General features: G+C 42.4%; 1 protein-coding gene across 2 annotated transcripts in view; it reads left to right on the top strand.

Annotated features, from left to right (window-relative positions):
* The window catches only part of atp8a1 (ATPase phospholipid transporting 8A1), a 97,887-nt gene that overhangs the window by 63,474 nt on the left and 10,506 nt on the right, over nucleotides 1-23,907 (top strand). For both annotated transcript variants that reach the window (XM_068592539.1, XM_068592547.1), the window contains 8 exons: nucleotides 2,594-2,777; nucleotides 4,592-4,702; nucleotides 10,684-10,758; nucleotides 12,254-12,376; nucleotides 16,657-16,735; nucleotides 17,976-18,037; nucleotides 18,289-18,345; nucleotides 18,690-18,797. In XM_068592539.1, the coding sequence (XP_068448640.1) occupies nucleotides 2,594-2,777; nucleotides 4,592-4,702; nucleotides 10,684-10,758; nucleotides 12,254-12,376; nucleotides 16,657-16,735; nucleotides 17,976-18,037; nucleotides 18,289-18,345; nucleotides 18,690-18,797 (799 nt within the window). The remainder of the gene's footprint in view (nucleotides 1-2,593; nucleotides 2,778-4,591; nucleotides 4,703-10,683; nucleotides 10,759-12,253; nucleotides 12,377-16,656; nucleotides 16,736-17,975; nucleotides 18,038-18,288; nucleotides 18,346-18,689; nucleotides 18,798-23,907) is intronic.

The raw sequence follows: 23,907 nt of genomic DNA, 5'->3' as shown, positions 1-23,907 counted from the left end.
ATCATTGAACTACAAAGTATTACGTCTTTGGCACAAGGTATTTGGGTATTTTATGACAGCAATTCAAAAAGCATGATAATTCTAAATATAAATGGTAACTTTCTACATTATGCAGGTACAGTCAGTGCGGTTACATGGATTCGAATAACTGGCTTAGTCCGACTAAAATCGAATTATCCAGTTCATGTAAACACCTTTATTCGAATAACTGCGGTCCGACTACGATCCGATTAACACCCCTGGATAACTCGATTCGATTCGATTGATAATTCGAATAACGCTGCATGTAAACGCTGAATCGGATCGGAACTGGACAATGCGTTTGTGCGCATGCTCAAGATCCCGCCGCCTCCTCCCTCCCGCCCTCCCAGGTCGTGACCCGGAAGTCGAAAGAGACGATAAGTTGTCACGGCCGGCAGAAACAAACAAACGTAAAAGTCGGGTTACGAGCCGATACTACCTTCGGTGGGTGTCTCCGCTAGCTCCCTGATGTAGCTAGCTAGCGCTGCTGCTAGTTCCCTGTTTGCTCTGCGCTAGCTCCCCGACAACCACCGAAGCTAGCGGGGTTCTCTCCATTATGAAGAGTGAAGAGGTCAAGCGGAGATGGCTGTATCACCACTACATGTAATGAAAACAGCGCCACCTGTCGTATCGGATATGACATGCATTCGGCCAATGATTCGATTTATTCACTGCCATGTATATTCGGATAACCGCAGTTGCCCCGAGAGAGAGCATAGTCCGACTAAAGCAAGATTCGAATTATTACCAGCATGTAAACACACTGACTGTTGACCTTCCCAGGCCACATAAATACTAGGAAGCACTTAAGTACTCAAGCAACCATGACGGGGTCTAGGGCCAGAACTCAGCACCATGTTTTCAGAACAACAGCAAACCTTATAACTCTGTGCATTACGTAAGGTTTTTCACACTACCTGCCTTTGCCTTGTGCACACTCTTTGGGCACTAAGAGACACCAGGAGATGAATGAGACCCTTTAAACCACGGAGAACATAAACATGAACAATTTCACAGCTTAAGACAGACATGCAGTTTACAACATCATCTCTGGAGACTCTCTGCGCTGCACACTACCCCCAAACTGCTGGTACACTAAGAAGGAGGCTACAGGCTTTGCTGTCAGTGAGGACATAAAGTAAAGGGTGAAGTCTTGTAAAAGAAGAGTTATGAGATGTGTCACAACCATCACTGGATGATTGGCTTCACCTAACGGACTCCGGTCAGAAAGCTCTTACAGGATCTCTTTCAGAGAAGGGAGAAGGCAGTAGACCGGGGCAATGCATCTCGCAGAATAAAAACAGGAGTCGTGGTAGGGCCCAGTTCCCCGGGCGCTTTTCAGCAGCTCACTGCTCCTAAATTGCTGTGGATGGGTTAAATGCAGAGACCAAATGTCATGTATATATGTAAAAACTATGTAATATGACAAAATAAAGTTTCTCCTCTTCCCATGCGGTTCTCGTCACTGCCAACTGTTGGTACATTGCGTTCAAGTTTTCATTTTGTATAACAGTACAAAAGAGTTTAATCAGCAGGAAACGGGCACTTCAATGTCAACGTGTAAACAAATCTCTCAACAAAGTATTTTATCAAATACGAAATGCATAAATATTCAACCCCTGAAAGAGGACACACCTAAACCCTCACTGGCGCAGTCGCTTGGTTCTGGAGATCACATTATTCAACAAATGGAGATCACCTGTATGTAGTCAAGGCATTGCAATTGATTGTAGTGTCAACACACCTGTATGTGGCAGGTACCTCTTCAAGGTGAGTCCGTACGGTGAACAAAGAAACGGTCCAAGCAAGTCAGCCCAATGGTGATTGAAAAGCACATGTCAAGGCGATGGAGACAAAAGCATCTCTGGATGTCCTTTGGAGTACAGTTGAATCAGAGAATGGCACAGCTGTCAATCTGGGGAGCTGTCCGTCCCCACAAAGTGAGTCGCAGACGAGTGATGAAGGCCACCTTGACTTACAACAACTCTGAAGGAGCTACAAGCTTCAGGTGCTGAGATTGAAGACTGTGCAAACAACAGCTGCTTGGGCGCTTCACTTGTTCTCAATGGCCTCGTCCAACGGGCAGGAGTTACTGCGGCAAGAGTGACACAATTCTGCTTATTATGTGACACCCAGTCATGTCAGAAGCCCTGCAACTGTGGTTTATTTCCCTTTGTCACTGAGGCAACTGCTCTTTTGTAATTCTTAAAAAAATATTCTGCATAAAATGCCCCAATGTTTATTTTTAGGGTGTTCACACAGTTTGGCAGCACGGACTGCATGCCTCAACCTACAAGTCCATAAAGTTAAGAACGAGCATTGCCAAGTGCTGATCTCAGGAATAGATATTATTTCATGCACACCCAAGTTGTACTGCCCAATACTGGGAAATGAAAAGACGTTCTTGAGCAACTCCACATTATAATGCATATGTCTTGCTTTGTCCTTTGCACAGCAAACTGAAAAGCTCCATGACTGCCACATTAATTAACTTTCTCATGAACGCACACAATGGGTATTTAATGAAACTAGAAATTGGTTTAACATTCCCTGTTCTGTTTTTTCGTTTCAGAGTATCTCCTCTTCAGAAATCCGAGGTGGTGGAAATGGTAAAGAAGCAAGTGAAGGTGATCACGCTGGCCATTGGCGACGGCGCTAACGACGTGGGAATGATCCAGACCGCTCATGTCGGTGTGGGAATCTCAGGCAACGAGGGTCTGCAAGCAGCAAACTCCTCTGACTACTCTATTGCCCAGGTGAGCACAGCAGTTCACCCCAAGTGAGAGAAACACAACATTGATTTACGTACAGTTTGATGAGTTTCAACTTTATTGTCATGTCGCACAGAGGACCTTAACAATTAAACTCAAAACTGTAGAAATGTGTTTTCTGTTGAAACACAAATATTCACATACTTCCACTCACATACTTAATGCTTAACAATGTACATATGACGAAGACCAAATTTTACACTATTCCAGTGTTAAAACATGATTTGAACTTCATACAAAAAGGTTTTCTTTTAAACTGCAGGTGCGTTTCATGTATATTCGTACAATGCACAGACATGTATATCCATTATCATCCTCTTGAAGTCAGATTCCACAAATTGTCCATCCTGTGGTTGTCATCTCAAGTGTTGCATGTGTGAGTGATAGCTTGACACATTGTTCCGAATAACAATAGATCATATGTCTGCAAGGGCATTAGCTTATACAGTGGAGTGGTAACACCTGTTAAACAGGCACCTGGTGACACCCAACTTAACCACACTGAAACATATCCAGGCAAAATGCTGCTTACAGTAAAAACATTCTTCTATCCGAGTAACCAGTTTATCTGAAACTCTGCATCAATATCACATAACCATAAGTGACAAAAGCCATGGAGTTCCTGTATCATTGCTCTATTTCTACACAGCACACCACTCAGTACATCATGTTTCTATTACAGCCACGAGGCCTCAGCGTATGTGAAACCAAGAGTTGAGTAAAACACAGTACGCTCTCTGTGTTTCAGTGTGCAATTACCATTTAAGAGACTTCTTGGTCTTAAGTGCCCCCTTCAATTTGCATGACACGCAAAAGTGTATGTCTTTCAAAGACAGGTGGCCTCTTATAATCCATTTAGGCCCCAGCATTAAATTAAATTACACCTCCGGACTTCCAGTGGTGTTTTCCATACATTGGCGTAACGGAACATTAACCGTAATTTGCAAACTGAAATCAATCCTTGAAAGTTGTGTAACTTGCTTTTCTATTCCTATACTTATGTTAATGTTCGGGATTATCAGATGAGATCCTTGCTGCTGTTGATTATTAGTGAGTAAGTAATTTAATACTTGAAAGCTTATCTTACGTTTGTTGAAGCGGAGAGTGAAGAAGCTTTGGGCCGAGGCACCTCTGCTCTCCATCTGTCGTCAGCTCAGGTTTGTGTTAACGGATGTTTCATCCGGCCGTCCAAGGGTCAGACAAACTGTGCTGTCATTTGACCAAAGAGTACTGTGGTAATGCTGGAAGACAAAAAGGCCGTCAAATAAACAGAATTGTGTTTGCTCTGGTTTTAGAGACATTCAAAGAACTCCTTCCTTTTCCCTTTGTTCGATGGCAGAAAAGATGCAGTATTCATCATTCACTGGCAACTGAGATGAAACACTCAAAGTTCTGCTCCAATGTAAGCACACTTATCAGCCAAAAATTGCACTGAAATTGCAAGTTCACCACGGCCCCTAAATGGTAGTGCAATTATAAAGCCATTTAACTAATACGCTGAGCGCTTGGAGACCAATACCCCCATAGGACCTTCTGCATTTTCAGCAACTCAAAGCGTGATCTTACAATCTTTTACTCGACATTTCTGGAATGTGTCAATGAGAGTCTTTGGCCACAATGTCTCATCAGTCCTCTGTGCTGGGGGATGAGAAAACCCTGCTGCTGTCTTTAATCTTAAAGTTCCTGTTAGTGCTTAAGTGTTCCACCACTGATTCCTGAATATGAGGAACCACTAGACAGTGTACTGTACACAGACTTTTGCCATTCATTTGTCTTTTCCTCCATTTCCTCCCACACAGTTCAAATACTTGAAGAATCTGCTGCTTGTCCACGGAGCCTGGAATTACAACCGGGTAGCCAAGTGTATCCTCTACTGCTTCTACAAGAATATTGTTCTCTACATCATTGAGGTAAGAAGCTCTCAAGGCTGAGAGTCGTGCAAGCGTCTGATCTGAATGCAGGGCATTGAGATGTTTCCATGTGGCGTGATTAGGTGTAAAGGCAAAAATTCCTTGTTAGAGTTTCCATGTTTGTATTTCTGTTGACTGGACCTTCACATTACCTGCCAGTTGGTCTTGCTCCTGGCCTAATAGTTTGAGTTTTGACAACCTAGACACAACAAACAGGCACACTCACGGACACTCACACACACACTCTCTCTGTAATGAAGGGAAAACTACACCTAATTAACTTGAAGTCTGCCACTCAGAAACCAGTGCCAGTGATCGGAGTGAATATTAATCCACCTGGATCATCTGAATAACCGTGAAGCAATCTCACTCATTTTTCTTTCTGCCCTGTTGACAGCAGATACAGATAGATACTGTACATGTATAACTATGGCCATAATACATTTTTATTAACAAGTGTAAAATTTAAAAAAAAGAAAAAACATTATTTTTGCATGATTTCGCAATTAATATGTGATAAAATTTGAATTTTAGCATTTCATTTTGTATCATCTCTGTGGTTATTCAAGTTTCACTGTATTGATGACCAAGAAATATCGATATGCGTGTCTATTTATACTCACCCAGCTTCACTTTACTTTTATATCAATGGATGATAGTTAGGAAGGTTCACACACATGTAGCTCCCAACATCGGTCTGCGGGTGTGCGGTAGGTTTGATGGCATTGGACACATACCAGACCCAGTACTGATTGCAAGTTCAGAGCTACAACCAAGAATGACCAGACAGGTTAAGTGCTTCCTATCAGCAGCAGCTTTATCATTGGGAGTGCTCAGATGTTTTGATCTTCCGGCCCTGCACTTGTCTGACAGAAGCAGCAACTTTGGCTCCACGTCTTTGCATCAAAAAGTCTACATTAGAAGTCAATACTGACTTTGACCTGTACTACACATAAGGAAGTTTTATTGGTGATACACTGCTGTACTGTATGTTATATACTACTCTTGTGCGCTTATGGGAATAAAATATGCTCTCATTTCAAGTTAAATGCCAGTGCATTTCCCCAGTAACTTTATCGGCCACAACCAAGAAAAATTTTTTTTCAAACAATAAAAACAAGGCAAGTAAGGACATACATAAAGGACAGGACATGAGTGAGACCAGAACAAAAGAAAAATAAGTTACTCAGGCATTTTAAGAAGTCCCCCCCGACCCCACTCTACTCGCCTTGAAGGGGCCCCGCAGCCATAGAAAGCAAGTGATTTACACACTTCCTCTACATTTGCGCTGTGAAAAGGGGACAATTTGGTGAGTGCTCCCTGGCCCTGCTATGCAGTGATAAAACAGTATCAGGCACGTTTTTAAAATATCATCACCACATAACCTGTCGTGGAAATATGAGCACTTTAAAATTCTCTTCTGTTCATCCTCTTTCTGTGACACTTGACCTCTGATCTCATTTTAGTTTATATACCATGGAGAATCAGTAGACTACCTTTTACATTCCAGCGTGTCTGCTTCTGGCTCATTGTGACCTGCAGTGAAAGAGGGCACTCGGTCTCCATCCAGGTTAGAACTGCAGTTATAGGAACTGAAACCGTTTGATCATGCTACCCTTTCCCAGATAAGGTAAAATACCAGCTGTGAAAGCAGATCCAAAATGAAATTCAATTTGCAGCTAATTTAATTTTCTGTCAGCAAACACATTACATCAGACTGTGTTCAGATGTTGACATTTCTTCTTTTTCATTCCTATTTTTAACCATGTTTAAATGAGTTTCTGTTGAAGTCTAAAAGAGGTGTAACAACTTCTAATGTATATATGTTACATCCATTTAAGACTGTACAAACTCCTCCTTTATTCTCAGTTTTACTCTTTGCCCTTCATCTGAATCGTAACTGGACCCGTAAGCTACAATCACATCAATAGCTATTCAAATTTCCATACATTTTTTTTTCTGTATGTCCGACCACAGCTCTCCTTTGAAACATACCAGGTCCCTTTTCAATTTTTTTCTCCCTATTTTCCTACAATTGTAACATAACATCTATAGTTCTGTATGCTGGGTGAGCTTCTTTCTTGCACACCTTTTGTTGCTCTCTGAAAACATAACTGCCCCTCCCCCTGTGCTATGCTCCTTCAGGGGATCCAAGTAGATAATAGGACATTTCTGCACTTTTAGGCTGCTTTAATATTTCAAATGTCGCTCTTTTGTAAGACCCTGACATCTAACATACCAGCAACCTCGGGCTATGAGTAAAAGCTTCATTTGTTGCACTAATAGGTTTACATTTTAGCTGGCATGTTTTTCTCCTCGACTCCCAGGCTACCTTGCAAGGATAGAATCAAGGATGTTGACAGGAATTTCAACTTTTTTGTTCAGCGCACCATTGTATATAGTACAGTGTGTGTTACAATTTGAATACCAGGACCGTGAGTTTCTGTGTTTAAGCCTCTTTTCGTCTCCCTCTCTTTCCACTGGGTCTTTGGATCTTTTTAAGACACATAGAGTAGGAGGGTGGAGGATTCTACTGCTATTGTAGAAGACTTGAATGTGAGCGTAACTTAGTCTGAGGCTCTTGGAACAGTTGTGTGATCATTCAGGATTTTCTATGAGGGTTAATTGTGAGTCAGAAAGTAAGGCTGTCCCTCCAGTGAATGATTGACTGACAGCTGGAACTGCTTCACAGTGTTTCTTTTGGCTCTCCTCACGCAGTTGATTATGGTTTGCATTCCTTTTCCTAATCAGTTAGACCAGTGGTTCTCAACCTTTTCTCAGTGATGTGCCTCCTGTGAAATATGTCTTTCAGCCAAGTTACCCCCTTAACCAGTGCAAAGCATTTTTAGCATGTCATTTTGTAAGCACGTAATACACAGCGCTGCGCCATCAGTGTCTGATTTAATATATAATATGTACAATTCAGTTTATGAACTTAAACTGTTATTGAATATTTATTAAATAACTGTTTTAAATATATTCATGGAGTGCCTTCACGTACCCCCATTTGAGAACCCCTGAGTTAGAGAACAGTTTAACTATTGATCACACATGACCGTCCCATGTAATATATAATGGTAAAAGGTGGTCATCACTCAAACAGTTATGAAACAATGCTGCCTGGTGCATGACAAACCTCAAGCTGAATTCATATCTTCTACTTTGCTACAAATTACACCATAAACTAAAGAACAAGAGTGAAACAAATTGAATTCAGCTACATTCAAGCTAAGAGACCTTTCCAAAGGAAGCCATAGCAACTTCTTTCCAATGACCCATCCAGCTGGCCACTCGTGTTTGATTGACACATTGCCAGTGTGCTACAGAGGGGGCTGATGGACAAGTGGCATTTATGAGGCAATTACATGAAAGCTCATTCATTGCGGCCCAATGTAGTTGGAGACGGCTGAGAGTTGCAGAGCAAAGCTTGCCGACCATTGCGCGCTGAATGACACAAAGGACGTGCCTGGCATTGTAAGACTGCTTGTGTTTGTAGCTCCACATATTTCCAGCATATTTATCAGCTCCTTCTTTATGTCCCTCTTCATTCTTTGCTTGCTTTGTGTATGAATTCTATTAGCAGTTCTGCAGCACTAAGCTTAAGAGTATCAGGACTCACATTGTTGAGGACAAATGTCATTCTCCCCCCACTCCTCCAACCCATAGCCACTTCTAGACCAGGCCTGCTTTGGAATCAGTGATTTTTGATTTGCTGATGAATATGCAACAAGTCTTCTTATCGGCTAGCCGCTGCCCAATCCCCCTTTTCTCAACTGCCGCTTCCCTCTATTACTGTTTTTCACGATGTGCAGTCGGGGAGAGAGGCCAGCCACACCCCTCCGCTGAGTGGCACTCAATGAGGAGAAGAAAGGAGGAAGAAAAATCCTGCTTGGTACTTCCCCTAATGAGCAAATCAATGCATCTGTCCCTCAAGAGATGGGAGCGGGAGAAAAAGAGAGAAGCTATTGGGACCCCAAGGACCAGGCCAAAACACTCTCACAGAGGCAGTTACCACATACTATGAATAGGAGCCTTTTTTTTTAACTTTGCACAACAATATATCAGCCCAGAGCCTCTCATTGGGCCGAGCTGTAATTAATTCAGCAGTTTGACCTACTCGCTAGCTTCTCGTTACCATTGCATGAGCCACGCTAATGGTTGAACCTGCCTCATGGCTCTGGCTTCATCTACACATAACCCATAGCAACAGCATCTCAAATGTATTTTCAGCGAGCCAAGACCCAACATCACCTAAAACTATTCTTGCACTGCCAACAGATGTACTGTATACATCCTGATTCTCATGGTTTCAGGGCCACATGGTCCCAGATTTGAGAGAACATCCCATGTGAATTTGAAATGAGGCCCCCTTATATAAAAGAAACAACATCATGGTAGAGTGCACCTGATGGAGAGGAAGGCTAGATCTGTGATGGGTGGGTGTGTCAGAGTGGGGCAGGGTCCAGGGGCACAACCATAAACACAGGCCTCGTCTATAGGCACTCACCCCCCCCCCCCCCCCCACCTCACCAGGGGAATGAGGGGTGTGTGAGTGGGGGGTGACAGACATTTGTTTTCATGCATATGCTTACACGATTAAATGAGTAGGGCCAGTGGCGGATTGGTGGTGGTCATGTAGAGAGAGGTAGCGGGCTGCTGGGGCCCTAAAATAGGCTTTGTCCCAATCTGAGAATTTGTAACAGTTCATGCCTTCATAATGAAGTTAAATGAAGCGAGGAAATGCTTGGTTGGCCGTGGCCAAAACACAGCACCCCTGATGTTACCGAGACAGATCTGGTGTGAGCAAAATCTGGTTCTGGACCACAAAATGTCAAACTCTGATTCACTGTCGGCATACAAGTGTTTTTTTAGATTGTAAATGCAGTTGTTGTTTTTTTTCTCCAGGTAAATTTGCTTTACAAAAGTAAAGAAATGAATGCTTGCCATTTTTTCCTACTAGATACTGTATTTCAACTTGCACACTAATATAGTTAATTAACTATATCTGGTTCCTGATCTTAGAGGCATTGTTTTGTCCATAAGTATGAGTCAAGTTACATGATAAGCCTCATCTCCAGCCAGCATAAGGTTTATATTACCTCTGTCTCCCTTTCCTGACACACTATATCAAAGTCTCCATCACTCACAGTCCCACAGCCCTGATTCTGCCCCTATAACTAACGTCCTCTGTCACCCACTTGTCTTCAGATGCATCAAGGAGGGAACTAGTGGGCTTGATATATGTTTGTAGGTAATCCCGTGATGAATCCAGTCTGCAATTGGCCTCCTGGAGGTGGCATCTGGTGGTCTAGGCTTTCCCACTGTCACACATTTTTGTTCTGTTGTGGCCTCTTTCTGCCTGTGCTGGGTTTGAAACCTGTACTCACTTCGACGAGTGACATGTTGATCACAGCGCAGCACTTCAAACAAAGCTGCATTTGTTCTCGGATCATTTGAGTTATTTCCTTTTTTAAAGTTGACACAAATGATTTTTTTTTTCATTTTCCTTACTCCTATAACCACATTTTTGCAAGATGCATTACCCATGCACTTATTTTGAAGATATAGTATCAAAAGTTTTTCGCTCTTCGATATTTGTCATAATACAAGACCATGCAGTCTCTTTCTGAAGTCGCTGTTGTGATAAGAGAGTGAAGAATGTAGTGTGATGGAAAAATGGATTGTAAGTCTGTAGACAGAGTGAGCCCGTCTCAATTCTGATGACGGTAACCACTCACCCTCGCTATCACTAATGGAAAGCATGTATGGAAAGGGTAATAAGAAAGACTACAGTGATTTAGTGTTTTCCTCATCTCGTTTGAGTGAAGCCTACAGTATCAAATTCATGACTAAGTGACTTACTGATTAAAATGGCAGTAATGACAGAGTGCGATGTGAGTAAACCAGATCTGTGATCATTGCTTTCTGTTCTAATCTTCCCTGCTCTAACTCTTTCTTTATGTGATTTTTGTCTCCCTTAGATCTGGTTCGCATTCGTCAATGGCTTCTCAGGCCAAATCCTATTTGAACGATGGTGCATCGGCTTGTACAATGTGGTGAGCATTAATAAAGTCTACTTTCTAAAGAGCCCACTTCACTCTTTTACTCCACTCTGACATACAACTGATTTGCCATGGTGCCCCAAAACTGATCCCTTTATTGCGTGACTATGTCATCAGCGTCTTTAAAAAAATCTTCATTATTTATGACCTGTTGTCAAGTCCATACTCCCTCTGTGCTCTTAACTATGTACTGAATAAGAAAGAACAACAGCTTTCCTCGCCCCGAAGAGTGTAGTTAGCAACGTTTGAATGATAAAAAGAATATGAGGAATGGAGCAGCAACTGAGCAGGCTGCTGATGTCGGGGTCCCGCAGGGCTTTATAATGGGACCACTCCTAATGAACTCATATTTCATATCTGTCGTGAATTAAGTAGAAGTAAAACATGTGTATCTGCAAGTCTGATCTTCAATACCGTGCCGCAAAGCCCACACAGAGTTGATATGTAACTTTAAACTGTTTATTAAAATCAACTCAATTAAATAAACAGAAATTAATGAGAGAATTGTTATTTTTTCTTTATCAGCCTCAAATGGAAGTAATTTATTGGAGCAACAAACTTCCACCCAGTACTGGATCGAGGGGTGGGAAGTTCAATTCAGTCTTTCACTTTATCCAAAAGCTGAGGGAATTCCTCCGGCTCAGTGGGAGTTTGTCGGAAGCAGTGGGCTGAATCCGCCCCTCAATGGAGATCTTCCTGGGCTTGGCTCAGAATAAGAAAGGAGCCCATTGGAGCATATCCTGTGGCCTGCTGGTCCTGCAGACTGTGGCCTGCAGACTCCCATTCCAGATGGGGTTTCAGGGAACTCACACCAACTGACCCACTGAGCCCCCCAGCCACACAATACCATCACTCCTCTCACAGCAGCTCCTGTACAGAGCAACATTACAACACCACTAAGAAACTACACTTTAGCCAGGCTTAAATACTTGCTTCCTAGTCAAGAGCATCGCAGATGTTTATTGGAGGTGGGTTTTGCATATGAACAGACTTGGAGCATGACAAATCAAAATAAGAAACCCCCGAATGGTTTTTAGTTATGTAAAATGAAGAAAGGGAAAATGTGAGTAAAAAATAAAGCAAATTATTCTTTTAATGAAACATTTTGAGATGATGGCAGTGATGAAGACAGACATCTACCATAAGTAGACAATCAGAGATTAGATCCAACACTGTAGTTTTATACATTTCTAAAGTGATTGAGGCATTTGGACATGTTTTGGTTGGTCAGATATGGTTAAAAGCGCTAAAAATGGTTTGCATGTGGACCCTTTGAGTTCTTTTTTTTCATAAATATTGTTCCAAAGAATAATATGGCATTTTTTGCTGAACAATGTTTTAGATAAGACAAATTTGAATGGAATCATTTCTGATTTCAGAAGAATAAAGGAGGTGTTTTCCCAGACATTATAATATTTCTGTGGAAAAAAATAATCATATTTTACCTCAGATTAACCACTAATGTTTATATTGTGTTTTTCTTTGGCAGATCTTCACTGCTCTGCCTCCTCTCACTCTGGGAATATTTGAGCGTTCCTGCAGGAAAGAGAATATGCTGAAATACCCAGAACTCTACAAAACCTCCCAGAATGCAATGGGCTTCAATACAAAGGTATTGCACTAGTTTCAATCCCATTTTGCTTTTTTTGCACATGACCAGATTTGAAATGCTATCAGTTTACTTTGGTCTTTCTGACTTCATTTGTTGTCTTAAGTACTCCATTTTTTAAGAGCATTCTGCTCTTTGCAGCTCCTATAAATGTATTGATAAAAGGTTTCTCCAAATCTAGTGAATATTGTAAGCAAATATTTGTCTATTTTCATATGTTGCCAAAGTCTAATTTACTGCTTAGGTAATGAATCACCTCAGTAAGGTGATTGTGTGTTCAACTTCTAAAAGGGGAGTATCATTACCTAACAGTTTGGGTGTTTTATAGAGATCAACTGGTGTCAAATCTTGTAATTTTACATTGTATTTTTTTAAAATCGAGAAATAATTGTGTGCTCTATCACACAAATGAAAAGGTCAAAGGTTTCATCTCTTAAAACCAATTAACATCAAATTAATGAACGAGACGTTCCTGTCGTGTTGTTGTTCAGGACGGATGCGTCTCCCGTCACAGTGACCTGGCAGCTGCAGTCGGTGGGTCTCTGGTCCTAGACAGGTTTGGTCTGGCTTGACCTCTTCTGTCTGGTTGCAAGAGCTGTCCGTTAGCTTTCCCCTGCTGGTAATAAAGATGTCTCCTCCTTTCTCCATGCTGTGCCAAAGCCCTGGACCCTCACAGGCGTGGTGACCTGGTTAGCGTAGCATGGAGGTGGATTAAAGACGGATTGGCCATGGCGGTCAGGGGCAGCGAAGGTCAGATAGGTTGGGGGATGCCTCAGAAAGAGTCTTGGAAAAGAGGGAATAGAGAGAGTGTGCTGTCATTGTTTGATGCCGTTTGTTGCGGAAAATTATGCAATTTGTTTAAGTGAGGGAGTTGTTTGTTCTGAGAGGAAAGCTGTCGGATTGAGTTTAACCCATGCAGGACCACACTGACTGAGAGAGAGAGATATAGAGCTGCAAAGATAAGTTGTGTAATTTATTAGATAATTTACAGAAAATAAGTTGGCAGCTATTTGATCATCAAATGTTTTTAGATTTGTTTTGTTTTTTGGTAATGTTTCAAAGCAAAACATGACAAACATTCTCTGAATCAAGCGACTCAACTGTGACCATTTTTAGATTTTCAATGCTTTTTATGATAGTTAACTGAATATCTTTGGGTTTTCAACTGTTGTACCAATATAACAATCAATTTGAGTACATCATGCTGGTTTGCCGGAAATTCGAACTAAGTTACAATAATCTTTTTAGATTCTAAACCTGTGATTAATGGACGTACACTCGATCATAAGGATAGTCAATTTAAGTTTTAAGTAAGTCCACTACTTCTTGTGGCCGGGATGGTTCGTCAAAATAAAAAAATCTGCAAGGAAATGTTATCTCCTTCAGCTCTGTCTCACTGACCAGCCTATTGCAGATAGACCCAGATTCAGCTTTGTTGCCACCTTTGTCTCCCTGCACAGTCAAAACCAATAGCACACTGGTGGAGACCCAGGCCGTAATGCTGGAGGGGAAGAGAGGCACGGGAAAACCAGAACAAGGAACGCACGGGCCAGACTGTCAGGCCCGGTTGCAGTGAAATGAGAGGTTTTCCTGAAGGGATTCTGGTGCATAAAACACTTCTGCTTTTGTCCACAAGACCGCCAAAATGTACAGAAAATGAAGTTCCTCGTTGTAGCTTTAAAGAGAGTTGAAGACATAGAGCTCTTCTCAGACTATACACAACATGTGTGGTTGTTGTCAGAATATAAAATTGTTCTTTCACACTGATATCTGTCCTCGCAACTGTTGATTTAAACATCCAAAATGTAGTTTATAAGGTGGATTTCTCTTCATTAACTTTTTTGAAGATTGCCAAAAAAGGGTCACAGAAGTATGTATGTGATAGTTTAGAAGCACATGAACCTCAATTTTGTTTGGGCCATATTTCCCAAGACCTATAAATGATGACTCGGCCAGGTCAGCAGGTTGTTTTTGCTGGCCTGTCCACTCTTTTCCTGAGATATTTTCCTTGCAGCTGGCCCGAGGCGAGGCGAGAAAATCCAGCAGGAATTTGGCCCCTCGAAGCCTGTCTTTCTGCACGCCTGGCTCTTTTGTACACAACAGATACTGTCTTTGTGAATTAAAGCTGTTTGTGTTGAGGTGAGAGAAGGGAGTGACTGCGGGTGTTAGAAAACTCGAGGCGTGGCTTCAACTGTGCTGCCTGTTCACTTTTAATTACATATACCTGACACTTGAGTCACTCCAATAAACCAGGCTCCCCATTCATGTGGCGTCATTATGGTAGTTTACCAGCAACTATCGCCTCTTAAACAGCACTTTCCTCCTGTTTCTTCTCTCCTTTTCTGCTTCTTACCTCACTGCATGAAATAAAAACAGAAATGGGGTGGCAGTTCTGGAAATATTTTCCTCAATATTAATTCCCGGCATTCCTGCTTTTTTTTCTTTTCTTTTGGTAATCAAGACTTCCACAAAGAGCAGAACCTTTACAGGACAGACCGGGCATGCATTCGTAGGCGATCCCTAGACACTTGTTGGGATACAAGGGATAGAAAGAGAGCTTGGTAGCTGAAGGGGTGAACGTGAGGATCCCTCTGTGCCAAATGATTATGAACATTTATTGATTTCATTAGCATTCATTATTGTGGAGGGGAAACTCTGGCTTGTTTGCACCCCACTGTGTTTGGGTATAGTAAAGTTGAGGAGGAGGGTGGACGGCAGCTGTGCTTGTCAATGGGAGGCTAATTGGCATAAACTTGATGTGATGGTAACATTAGTGATAATTTAGCCCATGTTCGACCACAGAGGCAGAAGGGTGGGGGGTTGTTTCAGCTTGTACTCGCTCAGTGTATTGGGTTTTGTGTACACAGTGAGAGGGTGAGGTAATCCTGAGTTGGGGGCTGCTATGGGAATTTGTTTGGTTGATAGAAAAGGTGAGGAGGTCGTGCCACAGAGGCCAAGGTGTATTACAAAGTTTCATAGTCTAGAAAAAAGACTTTTACTTTCACTGTACCCTGCCTGGCTTTGCTCCTCTCCTCCTCCCCCACCGTTTTGGAAGAACTCTGCGCTGTAAAGCAGTTCTAATAAAATGACTCAAACCTGCGGAAATCCCAAGGTGTTTAGACTCTCAGGGTGTCCAATGTGTCTCGAATCAGCCATGTTTCATGTTCTACTGACACATTTGCTGAAGTTGTTGAAAAGAGCTTTTGAGAAAGCGAGCCTCTAACTTGTCGTCTGCCAAGAACCGATGATTAACAAAGAGGCCAAAGATTGAAATGTGTTTTTTTTATATCTTTTAATTTTTCCTCTGTCAGCCGTTTACTCTTTGGGTTTGATGGATTTTCACCTCTCACAAGTAACACCGCCGTCTGGGTCAGCAGTCAGCACAGGGAGGTAAAGGGGCACAAACGTGGAGCGATTTTTGGCAGAATAGATTTCACGGCTGTGTCATGCTACATCGGCCATTAGTGTTTCGCTTGGCTCCTGCGTTGCATAATGTACATTTGAAACAAGGTGGTTTTGGAGTGGGAGTATTGATTTAAACAACTCATCCAAAGTCTGCATGCTTGCATACACAGACACACACAGATTTCGGTCCACACCACGATTTTCCAGGCCCTTAATAATTACCATGAAAACAGCTTAATCTCTGTCAGGTCTGTCAGTCTCCCTGTGTGTGTGTCTAGACTGATTTCTGCTTGTTTAAACTCTCCTGTCGTTTATTTCTACTCCAGTTAAAATGCTCACATGAAAGGGCCAAAGCCTAATGAAATGTTATGAGAGGAAACCCTCACACTCAAACACACATTATTATTGTATACTGTTCTTATTGTGGAGGCGAGGAGCGGTATTTCACCGCTTTTTTTTTATGCTCCTTGTTGTTTTTTGTAATTTGTTGTTTAATATGATGAAAGAAACTAGAAGTTAAAACCCCCGCACACTGACGTTGTCTACTTGCCTTTCACTGCTCGTACACACACTCAGCAGCCTCTCTCTCCCCCATAACACACACAGAGGATATACAACGTGTCTGTCAGCGGGGTGGCATTCAGCAAGGAGGCCCCGACAAAACCGCCACTTAGCCCAGCGCTGGGCTGGCACAAAGGGCCCAGGTCAGGGGTCACTTGGAAGGCTGGAGCTCCCCACACCCTTTTCTCATGCTTTTTTTCTCTCTGTCTCCCTCTCTCTCCTTTTGAATCTCCTGCCGCCTCCAACCCCCCACTCCTCTCTTCCTCCTCCTCCTCCATGCCTCCGTCCCCTCCATCCTTCTCCCCTCTATTTTGCAGGTCTTCTGGGCCCATTGTCTGAACGGCCTCTTCCACTCCGTCATCCTCTTCTGGTTCCCCCTTAAAGCCTTCCAGCATGGTAAGTAGCTCCCAGAGAGTCCACCACAGCTCTCGGTGGACTCGGTGTATCAAGAGGGAGGACAGTCAAACGCACATACTTTGTCTTAATTAGTTCTCTCTTCAACCGCCCAGTCATGAATTACAAACATGTGTGTGCTCCGGCAAGAGCGACACACACTAACAAGCGAACTTTCATGTTTGAGCACAGCATGACCTGCTGAAAGGCTTTTGCACACAGTTATTCACACTTACTTCATTTTTATAAACACACCACTCCGATTTCAACGTTCCAGGTGATTGATCAGTGCAGCCTACGATGCTTTTCATCCAAATGGCGTTAATAGGCAATAATCAGTCTTTTTCTGCGCGCAATTAATTATGAATTTGCTTCGCGACCACTTTATTTCTCCAGATAAGGTAAATTGTGCACGTTTGTGCACATTAAGATGCAACGGTTCTATGTGCGAGCGCACAGAGAATGGGGATCTAGTGGCTTAAGTCTTTGCTGGCCAGAGCAGAGGACCACACAAGCTTGTGCCTGCTCTCCACACAAAGGCGCCAAGCCCCTTCACTCTGACTGACAGGCTGTCAGCAAAGCCTCAGCGCTCACAAGACATGTGACCAGCCGGAAGTAAAAGGAAAGGGAGCCTCTCTTTCTTTCTTTACTGGCACCAGTCACATACTGCTCATATTTTAGCTTCAGTCCAAAACCCACGTGGACAGGTTGAAGCAACATGTCTGTTTAATTTGGAATTAATTTCTGTTTTATTCATTTAGGAAATACTTCCAACTTGTGTTTTAGGAAAGTCTCAGCAGGTTGGATTCCAATTTAATTGAAGAATAAATACATTTTGTCTTGAATCTTTCTATTTCAGCAGTAAATTAGCCAGGATCTTTATTTCTGACCATGATTAATGCTCACCGATGCAGCGCTTCAGTCTTCCTGATGGCTCCTTGTAGAAACTCTTTTCTTATAGTTGCGAAAGACAGAATTAACATTCCAGCCACTCTCAAAGGGCAGTAATGGAAGCAGCGTTTGACTGTGGTTTTCACTTCAAGTTCCCTTATCGCTTTTATATCTGAGTCTCTAAAAGAGCATGTTGCACTGCAGTTCACACTGAGATGTACTAAAAGTAATATCCTCTGTGCTGTCTGGTTGTTTACTCTTTGGATCACCTAATGGATCTCTGTATGAAACCCATGGGCTGAAAAGAGACAGCGTCGGCCTTAAAAGCTTCTGTTGTTGATTACCTTCACAGATACAGTTTTTGGCAACGGAAGAACTCCAGACTATCTCCTCTTAGGCAACATGGTTTACACAGTAAGTGCACCAATCTTCTTGACAGGCAGTGTTTCTGCTGTGTTAAACAGTCTAGGTGTCTGAGCCAAGTGTTATCCAATTTCTGTGAATAAACATCACATGGACTTTCTTTTCTTCTGTCTTTCTTTTTGTCTGCTGATATTTTCAATGGTTTAATTCTGTTCGATATTTCTGATGCACGTCCTGTGACTGATTTGAACGTATTGAAGAGGGACTTGGTTTTAATGTCAGTTTAATTTATTTCTCCACAGTTTGTGGTCATCACAGTTTGTCTTAAAGCCGGCCTTGAGACCTCATCCTGGACCATGGTAGGTTGATGGCTCTGTCCTCTCTCGCTGAGGTTCTGCTATCTCTTTCCAGTCCCTGCATTTTATATGACCAAGGATACTTGTGACATATTTGACATCCTCCTCTAATCTCCAAGTCTCTTTATGGTTTGTTTCCCACTGAGCTTGTAACTGTTAAACCCAGTGAAGTGACATGTGCTGTATGGTAAATCCTTCAAGTTGCTAGAAGCCCCCCAATGTGAACTTTTATTCCCAACCTGTAAAAATAGCAATGAAAAGACAGTATATATAGTATGACCTTTTCCAGAACGTTAACAACCTAAACAATGTGTTTCCTTGCTTTCCCTTTAATTCTCCACCCACAGTTCAGTCACATTGCCATTTGGGGAAGCATCGGCCTGTGGGTGGTGTTTTTCATTATCTACTCCTCCCTGTGGCCCCTCATCCCTCTGGCCCCCGACATGTCAGGAGAGGTAAGCACACACATGCGAGCATGTACTCGTACACAGGCTCACACATCTACACTCGAGGCGGATATGTTTTGGGGATTCCTCCTGCTCCTCGCAGTCAGCAGTGTGGAGCAGGCAGGAGCACGCCGCTCGCCACAGGAATGGAAGTTAATATAATGTAGACACACACCTTTACATTCTTGTAAATAGATACTGATTCATACAAAGTTTGGTATAAAATAAATAGTTTGGGATGGATAAATACATATCTCTCTTGCTTCCGTACACAACTTAGAATAGTATTTGTAAAATACTGTTTTGTTCATAAGAACATAAAATTGAATAATTCACAAATAATTTGTGTATACTGTCCACTGTAGTTCATAGAAAGAGAGGGAATCAGACATGAACTTTACAATCGGTGCAGCTCTAATTTTTGTTTATAAATATGCAGTTGTAATATGAATACCCACAGGAACGAAGGATTTGTTTGTGGGATTGTGATGGGACAGGAGTGAAAACACAAACACTGTCTCACATCAACAACGTCCTCTGGTAGGAAAGAAACTGCTGATGAAGTCGTCTATCACCGACAGACCCGCAATGTCTCATAACTTATTCTGTTACAGACGCATGCTGGTGGGAAATTTCCCAGTTAAAGTCGACACGAGTCTTTGTAAGGATAGCCAGAGGGGTGTAATCTGTCAAATCTCTGGCTTGTGTTGCATAATGACTTAATTGGGCCAATTAGGTCAATGTTTGTGTTACTTTGCCCTCCCTCGACTCTGAATATCCACAAGTGACACTGCAGCAGTGAAGCCGTCTGGAGGCTAGGCAAAGAGAGGTCAGGATGTATTTGCTATACAAACTAATCAAATTTAGTTTAAATGTGAAAAAAAAGAGATCAGATCAAAAAAGACTCCAATTTTTCTTTCGTTGTTTACTTGTTTGAGTTGTTATTTACATGTGAAAGAGACTACTGTTTCGCTGGGTCACCACAGGTGGTTAATGAGAGCCTATTAACCACAGGTGACATTTCCCAGTGCATTCTGGGGTGGAGAATGAGGCATCTTTTCATTAGGGAACAAGAACACAGCAGGAGGCTATTCAAAGAAAAAGGCTGGCACCAGACAGCATGCAGGAGGAGAATATCTGTCTGTCTGGGATTCTGTGTGTGTGTCCTGTTTGAGATAATGCTGCTGGCATTCGAGCGTTCAGTGAATGTGTACATTGTAACACAGTTTGTTACCGAGCTATTCTGTCATTTCCGGAAGTTCATAACTTTACACCAGTTTTGGCCGTCAGTGGTCGTATTGGATGGGAATCCCAAAATGTCCGACATAATTGTGAGAGGATTTAGAACAGACTTGTGAATACGCCTGCATGGCAGCTCACAAAAAAGTGTTTAAGTGGGACATTTTGCATGCTGTGTTGAGGTGAGATCTTTCTCTTTTTTTTTTTCTCAACACAAACGCTAAATATAAATTGATCCTTATGTCAAAGAAAAGACGTCTGTTGATGTTTGATACAAACCTAATTTAAGAACATGTTGTCTCATAATAAATAACTACAGTGTAGAGCTGAATGTAAAGAAATGAACTCGCATAAAAAACATGTCCGTGTACACGGTGATGATCAGATACATTACCTTTCGCTACAGAACAGGGCAGGCGCTCAGATGGTCATTTTAAGCAAAAGATTTACGTTTTGGGAAATAAGGCTAGCAGCAGCAGCGCTTAAAATTATAGCTTAGTTTATGGTAGCTGGAGTGAAGCTGATGCAAGGCGTGTGCCAGGAAATGACATAATCACAGGCTGCACAAGGGGGGTCGCGTTGCTTGGTCGTACACCTCTGAAATTTTGTAACTTGGTGTGTGCGACCGGACATGCCTGTCACAAATAGTTCACTCATAAAAGCACCGTTTCTAAGAATTATACAAAGAAAGACGTTTTGTTTTAAGACGCTTTAGAAAAAGAAAAAAAATCTTTATTTGATTAGTCTGGCAGGATTTTCCACGCTTTTGTTTCTTCAAAATCCATGTAATCCTTGACTTCTTTCTTCACAGGGCTTGTACATAGACTAAACTCTTTTACACATTTACACACATCTTTTTAATTCACTCTTTTTGAAAGCTTAATTTCGCATGATGTTGATGTTTTCCGTAAATGTCCTTACTTTCTTCGACTGAAGACAAAATGCATGAATGTATAGCTCATTGTAAATGAATAGTAAACAGCATTTTGTAGAATTTTAAGTTCATGACAGTTCGACACTTGTATGCGCATGACACAATGAAACTAACTGCACACACACAAACACACACACACACACACACACACACACAGGCGATGGATATTTTAGCGTCACTCTATTTCTTGTTCATAAAGCCTGGTGCTTTCATCCACGCCCTGCAGCACTTGACTGGAGACAGTAATGGTGTCCTGTGGGTAGTTGGTAACCCTACGCCCCTGCCCGAACTCAAGCATGCCAGTTCATCATCAAACAGGGAGGGACACATCTCTCCGAAACCCGAGAAGGCATCAGAGCGCTTGTAGCCTGTGAAGAGCAGGGTTATTCTCAACCTTGATGCAGCCTCACATATTTTCACCACGGCCTCCACGATGTGTACTTGAATCTTCAAATATGTTCCATGCTACCGGCCCTTCCATCAACTTTCTCTCACTCCGTCTCTTTTACTTTTTGCATCAGCTTTTTCCTCTTTGTTCTCTTTTTGTTCCCCCCCCTTTCACCCTGCCAGTCGAGAAACTGCCCGAGGGCCAACAACATAACAGACACCAGAACTCCTTTCTCCTCCTGCTTCTGCTCTCACTCACTCCCCAGCTCACCGCCTTTAACAAAAGACGTTAAGCAGCGCTCAGCTGCATGTGAACGCATTCATCAATGTCAGGCTAAATATTCTTTGGACGATTGACAAGACAGGTGCAGGATCCCGCCACGAAACCCACTGAAATAGCTCGTGGGCTTTTCACAGCTACTCCCCGAAATTGTCTCATTCCGTTAGAGCCTCAATAAAGTCTGACACAGGTATTAAAAGAAAATGTGAGATTATTCCGTTCAAGCCATGTAATCTGCCACACTAAGCGGCTTAGCTTACCTCAGGAGATGTCGCTCAGCCTCTGTCACACTGACCTGCTGTCTGCTGACTCGCCTCTGCTTTCAACTCAGCTGTCTTCTGTACGGTTGTACCTTCTCTCACCTCGCTTCTCGCACACCTTTTTGCTATTTTTCCATTCCTGCATCAAGCTGCAGTGGAGCAGATCTCCCACAGACTTAAGCACTTGTCATCATAACATGGATTTTACACTCAGCAAGTGTGATTCTTCCACAGTTTCTGCTGAGTGATAAATCCAAAAACATATTCTCAGAAAGGAATCAATCAAGTTTGATGATGGAGGTTAGCGCTCTCCACATGCCCTTCTTGTTTTATTTTGCGCCTGGAATAAAACTATTGACACAATTATGTATGACAGCTTTCATAACCTTTTGCCGCCAGGTTTCGATTGTTCAGTTCGGTCAGTGAAATTGAGTGAAAACACAGACTTCATTGATCTGAATAATGCGCTGCAGGAAACATGGATGTGCGGTTTGAGTTGCAAAAGGATGCGATCCTCAGGTTCTGTGATGCTTGTCATGAAGCCACAAATCTACAAAGGGTCACATTCTTTTTACTGATTTGGTCGTGCACTCGATTAAGGATCATAGCAGTGTTTTGCACATTTCAGTCCATTGCTTTTTGTGTGTTTTTATTGCCCTCCAGGCAGTTACTGGTATGGAAACCAAATAAAAGAGAAACTGGAAACTTGCTCAAGAAAAGTAATCCATCAAAGTTAAGACAGCTTCAGGTTTTAGTCGAGTATGACTGTTGTTGTGTGCAACGTACCTGAAACGGCAGTTTGATTTGAAAACAGTTGATGAATTCACGTGCTCCAAGATGCAAAATTGTAGACTTTCCCTGATACAGAAAAAAACCCTGCTTGGGATGGATGCACTCCTCTTAATGTCGGTCTAAAAACTTGGCCCTTTTTTGATGAAACGTTTGCGCCCTTTGCAGGCAGAACTATTCTTCTTCTTGGGATCAAACATGACTGATTCTTTAACTTTTGAAAGACCCAACCATGTTATTATTGACCCCTGTTGACTTAGTCCCTCAGTGCTGTTTGTGGAATCCTCCTCACAGACGCTCGAGTGTGTCGTCTGTGAGGCTTTGTTGAACTCTTGTTCCCGGATCTGTTCCTCGTCCTCCCTCGGCTAATGATTGATAAACACCACAACACGCGGTTGGTGCAACAACTGACTGTGGCGTACAGCTGCTGAACACATACTGTAAATCACATGTGTTTAGTCGTAGCTGTGAGGCTGCTGACTGACTGACTTAAGTGTTTATGTAAGGAATTTCTTTTCTCTGTTTTTCTAGTTGGTGTCTTGCTGTCTTTGTGAGGCGACACGCAGAGAGCGTAGAGTGGATGAAGGACCCAGCTGAGAAAGTCCTTGTTTGCTTTACACGTTGACCTCTTTTTGGGGTGGTTATTAGCTGGTTTGTCTCTGCAGATGACATTTGTGGATTTTCCTTGTCCAAGAAAGGCTGACTTTTTACTCTTTATTTGCTTTCGTGGTCTTTTGAAAAAAAGAAAAAGCTTTTCATGCTCTTTCTTTGACCGAGCATGCGTCTCTCTGTCGTCCTCTGACATCTGTTTTTTCTCTAACGTGCTGTGTTGGCTACCTATTTATTCATGAGAAGTTTTAACTTTGTATTCACAAGAAAGTCTGTTGAGGATTGGAGCCCCTTTTGGCCAAATGTTTAATTTCATCTTCAATTTCCCTCCTCTCCTTGAAGCCAGCATGCAGTGTTGTCTGGTTAAACCAGCTGAATTCAGCCAACTTGGATAATCAACATGGATAGATGCAGACCAAAGTAAAGTCTGAGACTGATTCAACTAAGGCTACTTCCACACGCAAATATTTTTGTTTAAAGCCGCAAACCGTGACTCCCCACACCCGCTCCATAGGGCAGATAACGCTACAGGACACGCAACTCGTCAATTGCTCCAATAACAGCTGCTTCCTCCGCATGTCGGCAGTAGGAGAATCATGAAATGCAGAATGTAACTTAAAT

The sequence above is a fragment of the Clinocottus analis genome, unplaced genomic scaffold, assembly GCF_023055335.1.
Source record: "Clinocottus analis isolate CAN_PGR_092001 unplaced genomic scaffold, fCliAna1.0.p SCAF_10, whole genome shotgun sequence".
Classification (NCBI taxonomy): Eukaryota; Metazoa; Chordata; class Actinopteri; order Perciformes; family Cottidae; genus Clinocottus; species Clinocottus analis.
Note: the sequence above shows the minus strand (reverse complement) of the source record. Positions and strands in the feature narration are given on the sequence as shown.